Here is a 19,161-nt window from a genome sequence, read left to right as displayed (position 1 = left end):
TAGTCAGGGCTGAAACTGTCGCCCTTGGCGCTGATGACACGGCTCACGTGATGTTCGGCTTGCCAAAGTTGCGTCCCTTACGTGTGCCAGGATCCCAGATTCGCCATAATGCATCTTGGCACATCTGCACCATGCTGAGACAGGCGAACTTGTCAACCGATCTAGCGTACATGACCCTTGATTGTCTTCAACATGGAACTGACGAGGAGAAATGTGTCTGCTGAATCTAATGATCAGAGCGGTGTAACGTCAGCTGATCGACTCACCTGCAGACCATCAAAGAGGAAGACGGAGATGGCGGCAAGGAGGGTTATCAGGAACACATCCCTCGGACTGGTGGCGCAGCACTTCCTGATCCAGCCAAAACCACCCACACCTGCAATACAAGGGACCACGTTAGACCTACAGCTGGACCCACACCTGCTGGACGTTAGACCTACAGCTGGATTTTACACCTGCAATACAAGGGACCGTGTTAGACCTACAGCTGGACCCACACCTGCAATACAAGGGACCACGTTAGACCTACAGCTGGACCGACACCTGCAATACAAGGGACCACGTTAGACCTACAGCTGGACCGACACCTGCAATACAAGAGACCGTGTTAGACCTACAGCTGGACCTACACCTGCAATACAAGGGACCACGTTAGACCAACAGCTGGACCTACACCTGCAATACAAGGGACCACGTTAGACCTACAGCTGGACCTACACCTGCAATACAAGGGACCGTGTTAGACCTACAGCTGGACCTACACCTGCAATACAGCTGGACCCACACCTGCAATACAAGGGACCACGTTAGACCTACACCTGGACCTACACCTGCAATACAAGGGACCGTGTTAGACCTACAGCTGGACCTACACCTGCAATACACCTGGACCCTGACCTGCAATACAAGGGACCACGTTAGACCTACAGCTGGACCTACACCTGCAATACAAGGGACCGTGTTAGACCTACAGCTGGACCTACACGTTAGCTGGACCCACAGCTGGACCGTTACACCAGCTGGACCTACACCTGCAATACAAGGGACCGTGTTAGACCTACAGCTGACCTACACCTGACCTACACCTGCAATACAAGGGACCACGTTAGACCTGCAATAAAAGGGACCGTGTTAGACCTACAGCTGGACACCTGCAATACAAGGGACCGTGTTAGACCTACAGCTGGACCTACACCTGCAATACAAGGGACCACGTTAGACCTACACCTGCAATACAAGGGACCGTGTTAGACCTACAGCTGGACCTACACCTGCAATACAGCTGGACCCACACCTGCAATACAAGGGACCACGTTAGACCAACAGCTGGACCTACACCTGCAATACAAGAGACCGTGTTAGACCTACAGCTGGACCTACACCTGCAATACACCTGGACCGACACCTGCAATACAAGGGACCACGTTAGACCTACAGCTGGACCTACACCTGCAATACTAAGGGGACCATGTTAGACCTACAGCTCGACCTACAGGCCCTCCCATGTAAGACCTACACTTAAACCCATTCACCACAACACCCGCAATACAACATTACCAAGTCAAGCTTTAGTCCTTACTGCACAGACAATCAGCCATCTTGGAGTCAATGTCTTCAATATTATTATTTGCTCATTACGTCATATGTCATGTTCTTTTTTCAAAAATGGTTAGTGCGTGAAGCCAGGTGCTGATATACCGTGATAAAGCTGGAAAATTGTTAAAAACGGCATAAATCATACTGCTGACCAACCCTTGGACGAGATGTAGTTATCCGACCTACAACCACAGACTACCATTACCATCTGACAAGCCATCCATAACGTTGTGTAATCCACCACGCTAAAGTGTCTTCCTTAAACTACCTAGCGTAAGCTCATCACTTAAGAAAACAATTTTACCTCAACACAAATTCAGATAAATCTAATTATACCGGCAATTCGTCAGCCTTAAAACGTAGATGAAAGCCACAAGTGACACTATCTACCGCCAGACAAGAGGCTGTCAAAGAAACCCAATTTCTTGTTCACACAATCTCCGCCACCCTGTTTGAACACTGGAGACAATTGATTGTCCCTCGGGACAACCTTGTCACGCCGAGCCATTGTAAACCGATTCCAGTCCTTGGAATCCTACAGCAACCGATGGAACTATTAGAAGGTTCCTTTGAGACCGAGCGGAAAGAAAGGCGTCTTATTTTAATCTGCAGCATGTTTTAACTAAAGTAGCCTTCAAAGACTTCATCAAAGTGAGTGTTCGTTTGAAGGAGATTTAGGTTTGTCTTTGTTTACCGTTATATCTCCATCATCGAGGTGACGTACGGTTACAATAAAGTTACAACCTAAATATTGGAGGCGTGATGAAATGGGGCTTAAAGTTGCGATGACGATTATTGTGGTGACGTGTAAGCTGGTCTGTGTGTGCGTGCGTGAGTGCGTGGGTGCGTGCATGTGAGCGGCTGCTTGTAGTCCCGACTAAAGCCAACCTGTGAAGATCCGGGTTAGAATTGATCTTCAGCAACTTATGCTTGACTAACGGAATCGGGTGGTCAGACTCGCGGACTTGGTTGACACATGTCATCGGTTCCCAATTGCGTAGATTGATGCTCATGCTGTTGATTGATCAGTGGATTGTCTGGTCCAGACTCGATGCTGGAATATGGCTGAGTGCGGCGTTTAACAACAAGCCAACCAACACGACCAAAGCCGATTTTACATTCCTCGACCACTGACAAGGATCAACCAGCCAGACACATCATACTGACCAGCTGTACTTGTCTCTTTCCTATCCAGCATGTCATCGTATTCCATTTGCTTAGATCGATGCTAATGATGTGAATCACTGGATTGTCTGGTCCAGATTCGATTATTTACAGAGCACCGTCATATAGATGGAATATTGCTGGGCGGGGCAACAACAAACAACCAAGTACTGCCGAGAACCAGGCGGGGCAACAACAAACAACCAAGTACTGCCGAGAACCAGGCGGGGCAACAACAAATGCCATACTGTATCGGCGTCTGGTATGACGAGGACAAGGATCGAACTCTGATCTTCTATCAGACGCTCCACCCACAACACCTACGGAATTTTACAGTCAGTGAGTGAGTGTTATCTAACGCCACAGTAAGCAGTATTTCAATTACAACATTGCGGCCCTTAAATTAACACAGAGAGACTCACCCCCTTCTCCAGCTGTCTGTGGCCCCGCCGGGGTCTTCGCCGGTCCCCGCATCCTCTCCCTCAAGATGACCAACGCCACCTCTAACGCCACCAGCAACTGCAACATCCCAAGAATTATTGTTCATCCATAGATATACAGCAGGGGTCATATACTTAATAGCGATTAGTCATATAGCTGGGATATTGTTTCACTCCAGGGAGTTGAAAAAGTATCGGAAAGTACGCTAGTGTCTATGACTGGGCTATAGTAATGTACGTAGCGCCGTGAGCAGGCAATGTGCCTGGATATGAGCGCCATATAAGCGGACTATTCATATTATTGATTCAACATCAAATATTACTCACTTCAATATCAAATATAATTCACTTATAGGTGAATACAGTTCCTAAAAGGCAAATGAAAGCATATTCTTGAACATTTGACCCATGTATGTGTGCTACAATAGCAGCATATTCAGTATAACTATTTGTAGCCATAATCGAGTAATAAATGACACAGGTCACATGTTAACACTTCACACCCATCTCAAAGACAATACCTTGCCAGTTTCTCAACCCATCATCATCATCATCACAGCTTCTTCATGGTTTACAGTGAGTGAGTATATGGTTTACGGCGCTTTTACCAATATTCTAGCAACATCACGGTTGGGGAAATGGGCTTCACACATTGTACCCATGTTGGAATCGAACCCGGGACATCGGCTACCTGACCGCCCTACATGCAATGCATAAATAGGTCTTGGATTCGTGGCACATTTTAGTCTTGAATATTTTATTTCTGATATGGAATAATGTCAGTTATGTTGCCAGATTTGTTTTAAGTTATCAATGTTTTTGGTTTTTGAGTTATTCAGAAATCAGAAATTCTACACATTTATTCATGAAACATGTCTCGTTTATAACATATGTTATATTTGGGATTACGTTTTCTCAGTGAAGTACAGATTTTAGTACTGATGTAATGTTGAGTCCCATACTCCAAGAGTCAGGCACCGAGCCGCCAGCACACAAAGTCAACGAACTAACCCATCCATACATAAAAACATTCTTCGAGATCTTATACACACTGACATGTTTTCTTCTGAGTCATCTACAGAATCAGAGCTAGTCATCCTGCAGCAGTATAGATTTCGTCTTCAACAGCGAAACTTGACATTTGAAACTCTATTTGCAAAAAACCCATTAATTGATTCACATTTAAACAGCAACGTTCTTGTCAACTGCTCCGAATACCATGGAAGCAAGTTGTCATTAAAATGACGCAGTCTTTCCGAGCGTGTGGCAGCACTAATAAAAACGTCAACGTCCACAACGTCACAATGTTTGCACTTCACCCTCCACGGCTCGAAGACTGACTTGCGGATCTGTAACCCAGCAATTCCATGGAATAAATGCCGATTCCACACAATGGTAAATCCGACACAAATGTGCTTCACTAAGGCTGAAGTGAATAGGGAACTGACGCAGCGACAAGTCTCCGCCCGTGACAAGCAATGCGACTACTTAATCACCACTAGCCCTATAACATCTCTATGTAATCAGTGTATCGATCGGTACCCGCTAATGGACAGGCGACAGGTACTGAAATAGGTTGCTGCCAAACATCTATACGGTAATACGTTATGTAAGCACGGTGAGAGTCTCCCAACGGTGAAATTAATCTCTCATTGGTGTCTTACAATCAAGGGTAAACGCATATCGTTGTCGTGTAGGTGTCGCGGATGTTGCGAGAACGTTCCCAACGTGGTTACAGCTCATGAAGTCAATGCTGCGAATTCTCGGTTGTGTCTTAAGAAATATAAACGTTTATTCCAGAGAAATATCAGTATGTCCATATGACATTATTGTACATTAAACTGTAGTTACAACGAACTCGGGGCGGTGGGGTAGCTTAGTGGTTAAAGCGTTCTCTCGTCACGCCGAAGACCCGGGTTCGAATCCCCACATGGGTACAATGTGTGAAGCCCATTTCTGGTGTCCCCCGCCGTGATGTTGCTGGAATATTGCTAAAAGCGGCGTAAAACCAAACTCAGTCAGTCAGTACAACGAACTCAAAGGAATATGCACATGCATTTCATCTATAATGTAGTGCGGGGCGGTGGAGTAGCCTTGTGGATAAAGTGTCCACTCGTCAGGCTGAAGACCGGGTTCGATTCACCACGTGGTACAATGTGTGAAGCCCATTTCTGGTGTCTCCGCCGTGATATTGCTGGAATATTGCTAAAAGCGGCGTAAAACCACACTCACTCACTATAACATACAGCAAGTGGCCGGGGAAAATACTGTTCGTTATATCCGTCAGTTCGTTATAAACGTGCTCGTTATAAGAGTTGTTGGCTGTATTTCTAGATTATTTCAGGGGACACACTGTGTATGATACCAGTTTACCATGAGTCTGGTGTTTCTGTTTCCTGCTTAGTAAATTAATGGCCACGCCCACTGCTGCTGGCGTTTACTGTTACTGGTGTTTACTGTTTACTGAAGCTGGTGTCATAGTACATTGTATTTCAGTTATTTTGCTGTTTCTCACTCACAAATACATACGTACTAGAGAGATACACTCTATATATGCTCTTCAAAAAAAGTAGGGGAACTTGAACTTTCAATTTGGGTAGGAAGTATAAGCGTTAACAAACTTTTTAAAGACAGACATCTTATGAACGCACCACCATTTCTCTTTATCACCATTCCTGAACACAACACACGGGATGCACGTGCACAACGCAGTAGCCCCATGCACGTGCACGGGGTGTCATTCTTGATTTTGACGGCTTTTAAGCAGGTCGATAAACCACTGTAGACCATTAATTTGACATTAATTTGGACAGTCATCTTGCATCACACAGTTGTTGGTGTTTGTGTCTAGCCGGGTTTTTTTTAAATCGTACATATGCAAATTTCACGTCATACACCAATCATCTTTAAAGAGCGATAATAATAATAATAACATTAATATTATATATTCATATTATTAATAATAATAATTATTAATATTAATTATAATTATTAATATTAATATTAATAATCCTGGACCTCCTCAGCACAGATCCCCAACACCGCTTACTCATCTCCTTTACATGGATGACATCGAGCTCTTTGCCAAAGGAGATACCAATTTGAAAGAACAGGTTCTCCTTGTCGAGTCCTTTTCTAATGATATTGGCATGACATTTGGACTCGACAAATGTAATACTCTTCATTTGAAACGTGGCAAGGTAGTTAATGGTGGATCGGTCAGGTTACAGGGGGGAGGAGTTATTGAGCATCTTGTGGAAGATCAGGCCTACACCTATCTTGGAATGCAAGTTCGAGACAAGCTCCAGAGTGCCCAAATTCAAGACAAACTTCGGGCCGAGTACAAATCTCGCTTAAAGAAAATCTGGAGCTCAGAGCTAAATGCTCGAAACAAGGCCAAAGCCACCAATACTTTTGCTGTGCCAGTCCTTTCCTATTCCTTTGGAGTAGTTGATTGGACAAAACAAGACATCCAGATGTTTGACCGCCTGACCAGAAGGATCATGTCTGATAACAGAGCCCACCACTCTCGTTCCTCTCTTAACCGTTTATATATGCCAATCAATTCTGGAGGTCGGGGTTTGATTAATGTGGAGGCTCTTTATGATAGAATTCTTTTGTGTACTTTTGTACATATTTATTTATCGGATGATCCTCTGTCTCGCTTGCATAGCAATTTGTATCGCAAGGGAAGGTTTGTTTTGTTTCAGTATTGAACGGTACTTATAACGCGATAACGGTATAGTGTGCATCCTCTTTACATCATTAACTTCAACCAGTCTATGATGTATCTGAGCTGATCGAACGGAACAAAAATTGATCAGCTTCGTGGTCTAGTGGATACAGCTGCTGCCGAACAGAAGGTCGGTGGTTCGAATTCCGATTCCGTCAAACAAATATACTTTATAAACAGTCCGAGTGTGGTGTCAATGTTAAACTGTAGTATGGTGTATCAATATGCTGTCATCATCTGCACAGTGAGTGAGTGAGTATGGTTTTACGCCACTTCTAGCAATATTCCAGCAATATCACTGCGGGGGACACCAGAAAATGGGCTTCACACATTGTACCCATGTGGGGAATCTGCATAGGGGCGATGGGATAGCCTAGTGGTGAGGCGTTCGCTCGTCATGCCGAGAACCAGGGTTCGATTCCACATGAAACCCATTTCTGGTGTCCCCCGCCGTGATGTTGCTGGAATATTGCTAAAAGCGGCGTAAAACCAAACTCAGTCAGTCAGTACAACGAACTCAAAGGAATATGCACATGCATTTCATCTATAATGTAGTGCGGGGCGGTGGAGTAGCCTTGTGGATAAAGTGTCCACTCGTCAGGCTGAAGACCGGGTTCGATTCACCACGTGGTACAATGTGTGAAGCCCATTTCTGGTGTCTCCGCCGTGATATTGCTGGAATATTGCTAAAAGCGGCGTAAAACCACACTCAACTCACTATAACATACAGCAAGTGGCCGGGGAAAATACTGTTCGTTATATCCGTCAGTTCGTTATAAACGTGCTCGTTATAAGAGTTGTTGGCTGTATTTCTAGATTATTTCAGGGGACACACTGTGTATGATACCAGTTTACCATGTGTATGTCGAGAGTCTGGTGTTTCTGTTTCCTACTTAGTAAATTAATGGCCACGCCCACTGCTGCTGGCGTTTACTGTTACTGGTGTTTAGGCTGAAGCTGGTGTCATAGTACATTGTATTTCAGTTATGTTGCTGTTTCTCACTCACAAATACATACGTACTAGAGAGATACACTCTATATATGCTCTTCAAAAAAAGTAGGGGAACTTGAACTTTCAATTTGGGTAGGAAGTATAAGCGTCAACAAACTTTTTAAAGACAGACATCTTATGAACGCACCACCATTTCTCTTTATCACCATTCCTGAACACAACACACGGGATGCACGTGCACAACGCAGTAGCCCCATACACGTGCACGGGGTGTCATTCTTGATTTTGACGGCTTTTAAGCAGGTCGATAAACCACTGTAGACCATTAATTTGACATTAATTTGGACAGTCATCTTGCATCACACAGTTGTTGGTGTTTGTGTCTAGCCGGGTTTTTTTTAAATCGTACATATGCAAATTTCACGTCATACACCAATCATCTTTAAAGAGCGATAATAATAATAATAACATTAATATTATATATTCATATTATTATTAATAAGAATTATTAATATTAATTAAATATTAATATTAATATTAATAATCCCGGACCTCCTCAGCACAGATCCCCAACACCGCTTACTCATCTCCTTTACATGGATGACATCGAGCTCTTTGCCAAAGGAGATACCAATTTGAAAGAACAGGTTCTCCTTGTCGAGTCCTTTTCTAATGATATTGGCATGACATTTGGACTCGACAAATGTAATACTCTTCATTTGAAACGTGGCAAGGTAGTTAATGGTGGATCGGTCAGGTTACAGGGGGGAGGAGTTATTGAGCATCTTGTGGAAGATCAGGCCTACACCTATCTTGGAATGCAAGTTCGAGACAAGCTCCAGAGTGCCCAAATTCAAGACAAACTTCGGGCCGAGTACAAATCTCGCTTAAAGAAAATCTGGAGCTCAGAGCTAAATGCTCGAAACAAGGCCAAAGCCACCAATACTTTTGCTGTGCCAGTCCTTTCCTATTCCTTTGGAGTAGTTGATTGGACAAAACAAGACATCCAGATGTTTGACCGCCTGACCAGAAGGATCATGTCTGATAACAGAGCCCACCACCCTCGTTCCTCTCTTAACCGTTTATATATGCCAATCAATTCTGGAGGTCGGGGTTTGATTAATGTGGAGGCTCTTTATGATAGAATTCTTTTGTGTACTTTTGCACATATTTATTTATCGGATGATCCTCTGTCTCGCTTGCATAGCAATTTGTATCGCTAGGGAAGGTTTGTTTTGTTTCAGTATTGAACGGTACTTATAACGCGATAACGGTATAGTGTGCATCCTCTTTACATCATTAACTTCAACCAGTCTATGATGTATCTGAGCTGATCGAACGGAACAAAATTGATCAGCTTCGTGGTCTAGTGGATACAGCTGCTGCTGAACAGAAGGTCGGTGGTTCGAATTCCGATTCCGTCAAACAAATATACTTTATAAACAGTCCGAGTGTGGTGTCAATGTTAAACTGTAGTATGGTGTATCAATATGCTGTCATCATCTGCACAGTGAGTGAGTGAGTATGGTTTTACGCCACTTCTAGCAATATTCCAGCAATATCACTGCGGGGGACACCAGAAAATGGGCTTCACACATTGTACCCATGTGAGGAATCTGCATAGGGGCGATGGGATAGCCTAGTGGTGAGGCGTTCGCTCGTCATGCCGAGAACCAGGTTTTGATTCCACATGAAACCCAGTTGTGGTGGCCCCCGCCATATTGTTGGAATATTGCTAAGAGCGACTAAACAAAAATTCACTCACCTGTATATATCTTAATTATCAGAAGTGTATTACAGATATATATATCGCGAGTGTCAAAGTGAGTGAGTTGTGTTTTATGCCATTTGTAACAATACTCCAGCAGTATCCGCACCAGAAATGTTCTTCACACATTGTACCCATGTTGGGAATCGAACCCGGGACTTTGGCATGACGAGCGAACGCTTTAACCACTTGGCTACCCCACCGCCCCTGCAAATTCCAGATGACTATCGGTTATGCCGTATGACATGATTATACTGATTCTATAACAGTAAACAGCACGTGGCCTTGACTATTCACACGTGACTGTTCCTGCTCATCAACCAAAACCGCCCATCGGCTATTGCGCCGCATCAAAGGCGACGAAACCGTTATACAGCTCGTGAATAACGGGGTGTTCAATACGTACTGACAGCACCACGTGGAACACGAACCAGGTCTACTTCAAATTTCATCACACTCTCAACATGTCATCGTTTATCTTGATTTTTTAAAATACAATTTACGTTCTACGTTTGGCTATTTCATTGTTTTCTACTTTATCTAATTTCTCTTTTATCTTCATCACTGTCTGGTTCTTTAGCGGGTCAGTGGATAGATAATGCCACACTTGGAAAGCGCATTATTCTCATTTGTGACTGTACTTAGCAATAGTAAGGATGATGAAAGCGTTTGGGCGCGAGGCGTTGCTCCCAGGCAGGACTACTTACCCGTTTCCCGAACACCCGGTGTTAACACTGATTTTCAGTGATCCGTTCAAGTGGTTTTCACTGCTATTTTGCAATTTGCGTCAAGGGGAATCTGTTTCTGTGGGTGTCAAGACTGACTATTCTACTACGGTGACGTTTTGCGTTTAGTTTAGAGAGCAATTGCGGTTCGCACGTTTCGAGAGTATACACTATGTATCGAAATGTATTTGTTTATTAATTTTTGAGTCATCACTGTGTCACGTGACCAACACCTATGATTCTACAAGACTGATTGCTGATTCTGGTAATAATTATTCCATGTGAATTCCATGTTCTAGGGGCGGTGGGGTAGCCTAATGGTTAAAGCGTTGGCTCGTCACGCCGAAGACCCGGGTTCGAATCCCCACATGGGTACAATGTGTGAAGCCCATTTCTGGTGTCCCCCACCGTGATGTTGCTGGAATATTGCTAAAAGCGGCGTAAAACCAAACTCAGTCAGTCAGTCCATGTGTCTATTAGGGACACATTTATCCCGGGTTAGTTTTACTGAGCTTGATTTTGAAAACCTTTGTCGGTAGGTCGACAAGATTAATAATGAACGTGCTGTAAAGGTTCCAATAATCATCTTAAAGTCTAATTTAGATGGGTAGGTGAAAAAACGGGTTATAAAAAATCCGTATAACAATTCTACATCTGGCATCGTTATTTCCTCGTCATGTTCAAAGCGGTCTTAACCGTATAAAACTAATATATTGATTGTATTATTTTCTTCCTAATTTTCGACCTTTAAACTCTAAGAATCCGTAAACCAAACCAAAATATGTTAAGCCTGGAAGATAATTATTTAATTATGGCATGATCTTCTCAACGTCAACATGCCAGATATTCTTTATGCATTTAAAGTAGACCCCTAGAGAATTTAGTTTTTACATAAAATCAACTATTTGAGTGAAGCAATCTGATATCATTGTTAGTTTTAGTTACAAGTGGTTGACTAGATCCAGCAAGTTGCTGTCGGCGCTAGGTTCCGTCTTCAGTCAGAGCAGGCCTGCAGTTGTACACAATATTCAACACACGCATTGCCATGATTAACTTGTTCAAGACAAGAGTAAACTGTCACTTGCAGGACCCCCTCCAGTTCGGCTCACAATCACCGGATACGTGGGGCTCACGTGGTCAACAAGGCCAGGAAAGGTTTTCATTGGGAATATCGAGAAAGGTTCCTCGCCTTTGTTCGTGGGGAAGCGAGGTTACAACAATTGCATACCAAGATAACTAGCTAATCTTCACAAACATAATCGTTCTTGCGTTCTTTATTTGTGGGATTTTTTATTCAATAACAGCCATGGCATGGCATTTCAATAAACCTGATTGGAACACTTTACCAGGTATTGATGGGTGGGTGGTTGTAAGGGTTGGGGTGAGGATGACGGATGATGGTCATAGTGTGGATGAAGGATTGGAGTGGCTGAGTGAGTGCACTCAGCAATATTCCAGCTTTATGGTGGAGGTCTGTAAATAATCGAGTCTGGACCAGACAATCCAGTGATCAACAGCATGACCATCGATCTACGCAACTGGGATACGATGACATGTGTCAACCAAGTCAGCGAGCCCGACTACGTTAGTCGCCTCTTACGACAAGCAAGGGTTGCTGAATATCAATTCTAACCCGGATCTTCACGGGTCCGATGGAGGTAATATGATAGAATCGATGAGGGCGGGGACGGTATGGGTGATGGTGGAGATGGTATGCGTGAGGGTGGAGATGGTATGGGTGAGGGGTGGAGTGTGAGGTGGTATGAGGTGGAGATGGAAGGCGGTGAGGTGGGGTGAGGGGTGGGTGGAGATGGGTATGGGTGAGGGGTGGGATGGCATGGTAGTGAGGGCGGGGATGGTATGGGTGAGGGTGGAGATGGTATGGGTGAGGGTGGAGATGGTATGGGTGAGGGTGAGAGATGGCATGGGGTGAGGAGGCAGGAGATGGCCCGTATGGGTGAGGGGCAGGGACGGCATGGGTGGCAGGGGTGGAGATGGTAAGGGTGAGAGGGGAGGTGGGGGGAGGTAGGGGCTCTCGGAGATGCAGGGCGGGTTAGGTGGAGATGGTATGGGTGAGGGTGAGATGGTGGCTGGGTGAGGGTGGAGATGGTAATGGGTGAGGGTGGAGATGGTGGAAGGGTGAGGGTGAGATGGTACGGGTGAGGGTGGAGATGGTATGCGTGAGGGTGGAGATGGTTTGGGTATGAGGGGTGAGGATGGTATGGGTGATGGGGTGAGATGGTATGGGTGAGGGTGGAGATGGTGGCGGGTGAGGGTGGGAGGATGGTTTGGGTGGGAGGGGGTGGAGGATGGTGCTGGGTGAGGGTGGGAGATGGTATGCGGGGAGGGTGGAGGATGGATGCGGTGAGGCAGTGGAGATGGTATGGGTGAGGGGTGGAGATGGTATGGGTGAGGGTGGAGATGGTATGGGTGAGGGTGAGATGGTATGCGTGAGGGTGGAGATGGTATGGGTGAGGGTGGAGATGGTATGGGTGAGGGGTGGGAGATATGTGCGCGAGGGTGGAGATGGTATGGGTGGGTGATGGTGGATATGGTATGGGTGAGGGTGGAGATGGTATGGGTGAGGGGTGGAGATGGTATGGGTGAGGGTGGAGATGGTATGGGTGAGGGGTGGAGATGGTATGGGTGGGGAGTGGGAGATGGTATGGGTGAGGGTGGAGATGGGTATGGGTGAGGGGTGAGGGGGCAGGTGATGGTATGGGTGATGGTGGGATGGTATGGTATGGGTGAGGGTGGAGATGGTATGGGTGAGGGGAAGGGGAGCATTGGTATGGGTGAGGGGTGGAGATGGTATGGGTGAGGGGGTGGAGATGAGGTATGGGTGAGGTGGAGATGGTATGGGTGAGGGTGGAGATGGGAGATGGTATGGGTGAGGGTGGAGATGGTATGGGTGAGGATGGTAAGGGGAGATGGATGGGGTGGGGGTGGGGATGGTATGGGTGAGGGTGGAGATGGGTATGGGTGAGGGGGAGATGGAGAGGGTGGGTATTGATGGGGGGGGTGGAGATGGTATGGGTGAGGAGGGTGGTAGATGGTATGGGTGAGGGTGGAGATGGTATGGGTGAGGGTGGAGATGGTATGGGTGAGGTAGGAGATGGTATGGGTGAGGGTGGAGATGGTATGGGTGAGGGTGGAGATGGTATGGGTGAGTGTGGAGATGGTATGGGTGAGGGCGGGGATGGTATGGGTGAGGGCGGGGATGGGATATGAGACCTACTACAGACCACTAGCGTGCAGGAAAGCTATTACCCCCATCGTTCTCCACCTGCCTACATGCTCCGCCACCCTCGGGCTTCATTAAGGACCTCCTAACATCACAGTGCCGTTATATTAGCCGATTACTGAGACAAGACTCGGAAGCAATCTCCTGATCTTGCAACTTGATGCATCGATTTATTTTTCCAAATTCATGACAAGTAAACGGAATCGTTGAAGAAAGACGTGGCTGCTCTTTAACTCCGCGTGCCACAGCTCTACAGGCAGATAAAGCGCTGCTCAATCCGCCTCTCTGACGTCTCCCTGCTGTTAACAGGGGGTGGGTGTAATTAACTCATCTGATGTGGAGGGGTGATGCGTCTGCCTGACCCACAGAGTAAATATTGGTTACTTGGGAATCTTACGTTATGGGAAATGTATATACTGCTCGAAACAAGTTAAGAACAAATACAATTAGAAGGCTGTGTTGCTATACCCACCAGCCATGCCATATCAACTATAGTCATATTGGTGGTGGAACAACACATCTTGGACAAAGCGTTCCCATGTAACGCCGAATATATAGGTTCGAATCCCGACGCTGGCTTTTGGCTTCCACTCGCAAAACGACCCATCGTAGTCGACGTCGAGGTGTTAAAAGCAGAGAGTAGTGCGTATCGTACTCGGGTGGTAACCGGGTAGATTGTTTTACTTGCCTACAGCCGACATACGTGATGACCCACGAATATGCGTAAATATTTCTACTGGTGAGCGAGCCCAGCAACATACCAGCTATATGGCGGCGGTCTGTAAATATTCGCGTTTGGAGAAGCCTGACGGGTCAACACGATCTTCAAGGGTCAGAAAGTCCAGTGTCCATCTGTGTTCTACCAAATGACATTAGCAACTACAAAACGCGATGGAAGTGTTATCCATTGAAATTGTTATAAATACTTCATTACACTATTACACTGTCTCGAGTACATGTTTCAAATGAATTCCGTTCGTTTATAATTTAAGTGTTTACATTAGTTTTATAAAGGTATTCACCGGTCTGTTTGCCACTTTGAACCATGAAACATTCAACAACATAGTTTTACACTTGACAATCACCCGAGATACATGTCGGATTTTGGTTTCTTCCTGGTACCAGAAGGGCCAGATGGATACCTATGACTGCATTGGCATCGAATATAGTTCAAGGTTACCAGTCACACTCCAGTTGCTCATTGCAAATTGGTTTCCCTAATATGGAAACCATCTACATCACGTCCGCCTTTCCTCCTCTAACAAAGTGAAGCCCGTGACAAGACTGAAATAATATGGTGTTAAGCGGTGTAAAACTACATTCACTCACTAGCGTCTGGCGTTTAAAGACACCTACCCGCCCCAACAGCAAAACCTACTCGCCCCAACAGAAACACCTACCCGCCCAAACAGCAACACATACTCGCCCCAACAGCAACACCTACCCGCCCGAACAGCAACCTTACTCGCCCCACCTACTCGCCCCCAACAGCAACACCTACCCGCCCCAACACCAGCACCTACCCGCCCCAACACCAACACCTAGCACCTACCCACACCACTCGCACCAACAGCAACACCTACTCGCCCCAACACAGCAACAGCAACACCTCGCCCCAACACTCGCCCCTAACAGAAACACCTACCCGCCCCAACAGAACAACACCTCGCCCCAGCAGCACCTACACCTACTACCCGCCCCAACAGCAACTACCCGCCCCCCACCTACACTCGCCCCAGCAATGTTCAACATTTTCCCCAAAAAATAAATAGATAAATAAAAAAATATATAAATGAATGAATGAATGAATGAATGATGGATGGATGGATGGATGGATGGATGGATGGATGGATGGATGGATGGATGGATGGATGGATGGATGGATGGATGGATGGATGGATGGATAAGAATTAGCTACAGCAATATTCAACATTTCCATGACACAACAGAACGACCTCAAATTGTTATCGACTCTGATGCAGTAATGGTCTGATGTTACCGTTTTATTGCATGTCACACAGTACCTTTGTCAACACAGCTGTTTTAAATCAATCAGCATAACTTTCAAGAACATCAATTTATGTAAATACCCCGAACAATTATGAATAGTCGTACTAACGTTACAGGTTCTGATATTTGTAATAATTAGAAAGTATGTCCAAATCGATTGTCACACTTGTTAACCTGTCGGTGCTTTTGACACTTATATCTCAGGTGGTATAGTTTTGGAATTTTGATTCGTTCCTGCCGACATATGTTACATGCTCGCGTGTACATGAGGCACGCAGGCGATCTTATTAGCTATGGTGTCTTTGAAAACTGCGAGTGCTGTAAATAGTGAGTGAGTGGGTTTAGTTTTACGCCGCACTCAGCAATATTCCAGCTATATGGCGGCGGTCCGCAAATAATCGTGTCAGGACAGACAATCCAGTGATCAACAGCATGAGCATGGATCTACGCAATTGGGATACAATGACATGTGTCAACCGCACCAAGCGACCGTGACCACCCGATCCCGTTAGTCGCCTCTTACGACAAGCATGGGTTACTGAAGATCAGTTCTGACCCGGATCTTCACGGGTTGCTGTACATAGAAGCCATTGTAGCAAGGTGCCTGCCATAGATGGTATTCCTGTTGAATGTTTGAAGTCAGAATGTATTATATCAGCTATGAATAATATATTTAATGTCTGTTTTGAAAGAGAATAATTAGCCCTCAACCAATGGGTTGTACAGTGGACCATACTGACCCGTTATCTTATAGAGACATAACTCTCACAAATTCAATCTGTAAACTATACTGTAATGTACTCAACCAACAGTTACAGTCTAGGGCAGAAATCACTGATATTATAAATTATGCACAAAATTGTTTAAGAGACAAGATCCGATATCCAGCCCGAAAAGGTTGGTGTCACACTCGACGTCACTGTAGTTCGAGGTCATGAGGAAATGTCCACTGTTCATGACTGATGACTGATGTATATGCACAACAGAATACCTTGGGGCAAGTACCGTTTGACGGGGGATCCCTGATGGTGTGGGGTGCCTATCACATGACTGTAAACTTCACCTTGATACAATCAGATAAAATCTGAATGGACACATTTCATAAACATTCTCAACACAATGCTAGGCCACATCGTGCACCTGACGTTGGTGATTGCGTACGTCAAGAGGCGGTAGCAACTCTACGTTGGCCCACCATGAGCTCCCAGATCTAATCCCATGGAGCATGTTTTTGACATCATGGGTCGCAGAATACGCCACAGAGATCCCTCAGTATCAAATTTGGATGTACTGGAACAAGCCGTTCATCAAGAATGTTAGCCATACCTCAACGTCAAATTCATCGAGATCTAGGAGGGTCAGGAAGTCGTTGCAGTTGGCGGGGATTACACCAGATACTTACATTGTACTCGATTATTATTGAGGATTGTGTGCAAGAATCTTAAAAATGACCGCAATACTTAACAACACATAGCACTATAAAATAAGTAAATGTTTTGCCATATTTGCTTCGATGAATAAACTACTCTTGTGTTTAGATTTGTCATTTAATTATTCCTTGAGTTAAATAGTGTTTTGTTTCAGTTCCTTTGTTATGGTTCATGGTTACATATTGATACTATGAAAACTATGGGGTGATTCGACTAGTATATATTCCTGAATGTCTAAAAACACAAACCGTAATTCCGTTATTTCTTCCCTACAGACACCACAGCCATAACACTATATGCAGGTGTCAACAGGTGTGATTTTAATATGTGATAAACCTTTGGATTAGCGTTACAATGTGACATGGTCGTTTTGTACGTTGCGGCAGATGTTTTAAGCGACTCTTTGATCAAACGATTCGCTAGAATAATTCATTTATTATACATTACGCTATATAATCACACGTGAGTCCTCACGTACTATAGATATTGGACCACGTGAACCTTATCTAGCAATTTTTGCCGAGTCAGCGGTAAACTGAACATATGGTAAAGCTGCTTAATTGTTACAGCTTGCGCGTTAACATCAGACTAAACTCAGCATGAACCCTAGCAATCGAAACAATATGTGATCATGAACACATGTGATCATGAAGCCACACGTTTGTACTCATCCACAAATGCCATGTTCGTGTGCGTGCGTGCGCGTGTGTGAATGCATGTATCTGCACGTGTGTGTTTTGCTTCACACCACACTTAGCAATATAACAGGTATGTGAACCGCAGCCAGCAACATTACAGCTATATGAACTGCACCGAGCAACGTTACAGCTATGTGAACTGCACTCAGCAACATTACAGCTATATGAACCGCATCCAGCAACATTACAGCTATATGAACTGCACCCAGCAACATTACAGCTATATGAACTGCACCCAGCAACATTACAGCTATATGAACTGCACCCAGCAACGTTACAGCTACATAAACCGCACCCAGCAACATTACAGTTATATGAACCGCACTCAGCCACGTTACAGCTATATGAACCGCACTTAGCAACATTACAGCTATATGAACTGCACCCAGCAACGTTACAGCTATATGAACCGCACCCAGCAACGTTACAGCTATATGAACCGCATCCAGCAACATCACAGCTATATGAACTGCACCCAGCAACGTTACAGCTATATGAACTGCACCCAGCAACGTTACAGCTATATGAACCGCACTCAGCCACGTTGCAGCTATATGAACCGCACTCAGCAACATTACACCTATATAAAGTGCACCCAGCACCATTACAGCTACATGAACCGTACTCAGCAACATTACAGCTATATGAACCGCACTCAGCCACGTTGCAGCTATATGAACCGCACTCAGCAACATTACACCTATATAAACCGCATTCAGCCACGTTACAGATATATAAACCGCACTCAGCCACGTTTCAGCTATATGAACCGCACCCAACAACATTACGGCTATATAAAGTGCACCCAGCAACATTGCAGCAATGTGACATGGCCTGTATGTATAACCAAGTGTGGACCAGACAATCAACTTATTCACACAAATTCAACTAACTGCACTAACCGGAGTAAGACGACAGGCATAGACCAAGTCATCGAGCCGGACAACTCGATCTGTTACGATGCGTCTATTACGGCCAGCATATGTTGCTGACAACCAACTCTAATATTTACGAGACCGCAAAAAAAGCCTTAAACATGTTCAACACTACTCCTTTTTCATTTTCATACATTCCAAAATTCAAAGTATCATTTGAAATCCAAACACGTAGCAGTGATCCCATTTTCATGATATCAAAGTAACCCACCAATACCTAATCAGGGCTTGATTTAAGCACTTGGAACCTGCACTGGTGCAGCCTGGAACTGTAAAATGCAACCACATTTCAACACTAACTTGCACCCAATTAACATTTTGCTGTTCAGAGAACAGAGACTTCAACTGGAGAACAGAATGATGAGGAACTGGCTTGGGGCAGTGACTCTGGTCACTACAGGGGCCGTCGTTGATGGCTGTTACTGTTCATGTCATGAAATGTTATGAAGTAAGATAAAATCTCATC

General features: G+C 45.0%; 1 protein-coding gene across 1 annotated transcript in view; it reads right to left on the bottom strand.

Annotated features, from left to right (window-relative positions):
• Positions 1-19,161, bottom strand: part of LOC124258623 (major facilitator superfamily domain-containing protein 4A-like) — a 112,382-nt gene that overhangs the window by 7,429 nt on the left and 85,792 nt on the right. The window contains exons 4-5 of the mRNA XM_046692689.1: positions 3,183-3,279; positions 267-376 (exon numbers count right to left, since the gene is read on the bottom strand). Of these exons, the coding sequence (XP_046548645.1) occupies positions 267-376; positions 3,183-3,279 (207 nt within the window). The remainder of the gene's footprint in view (positions 1-266; positions 377-3,182; positions 3,280-19,161) is intronic.

The sequence above is a fragment of the Haliotis rubra genome, unplaced genomic scaffold (assembly GCF_003918875.1).
Source record: "Haliotis rubra isolate DU_JTF1 unplaced genomic scaffold, ASM391887v1 Scf7, whole genome shotgun sequence".
In the NCBI taxonomy this organism is placed as follows: domain Eukaryota; kingdom Metazoa; phylum Mollusca; class Gastropoda; order Lepetellida; family Haliotidae; genus Haliotis; species Haliotis rubra.
Note: the sequence above shows the minus strand (reverse complement) of the source record. Positions and strands in the feature narration are given on the sequence as shown.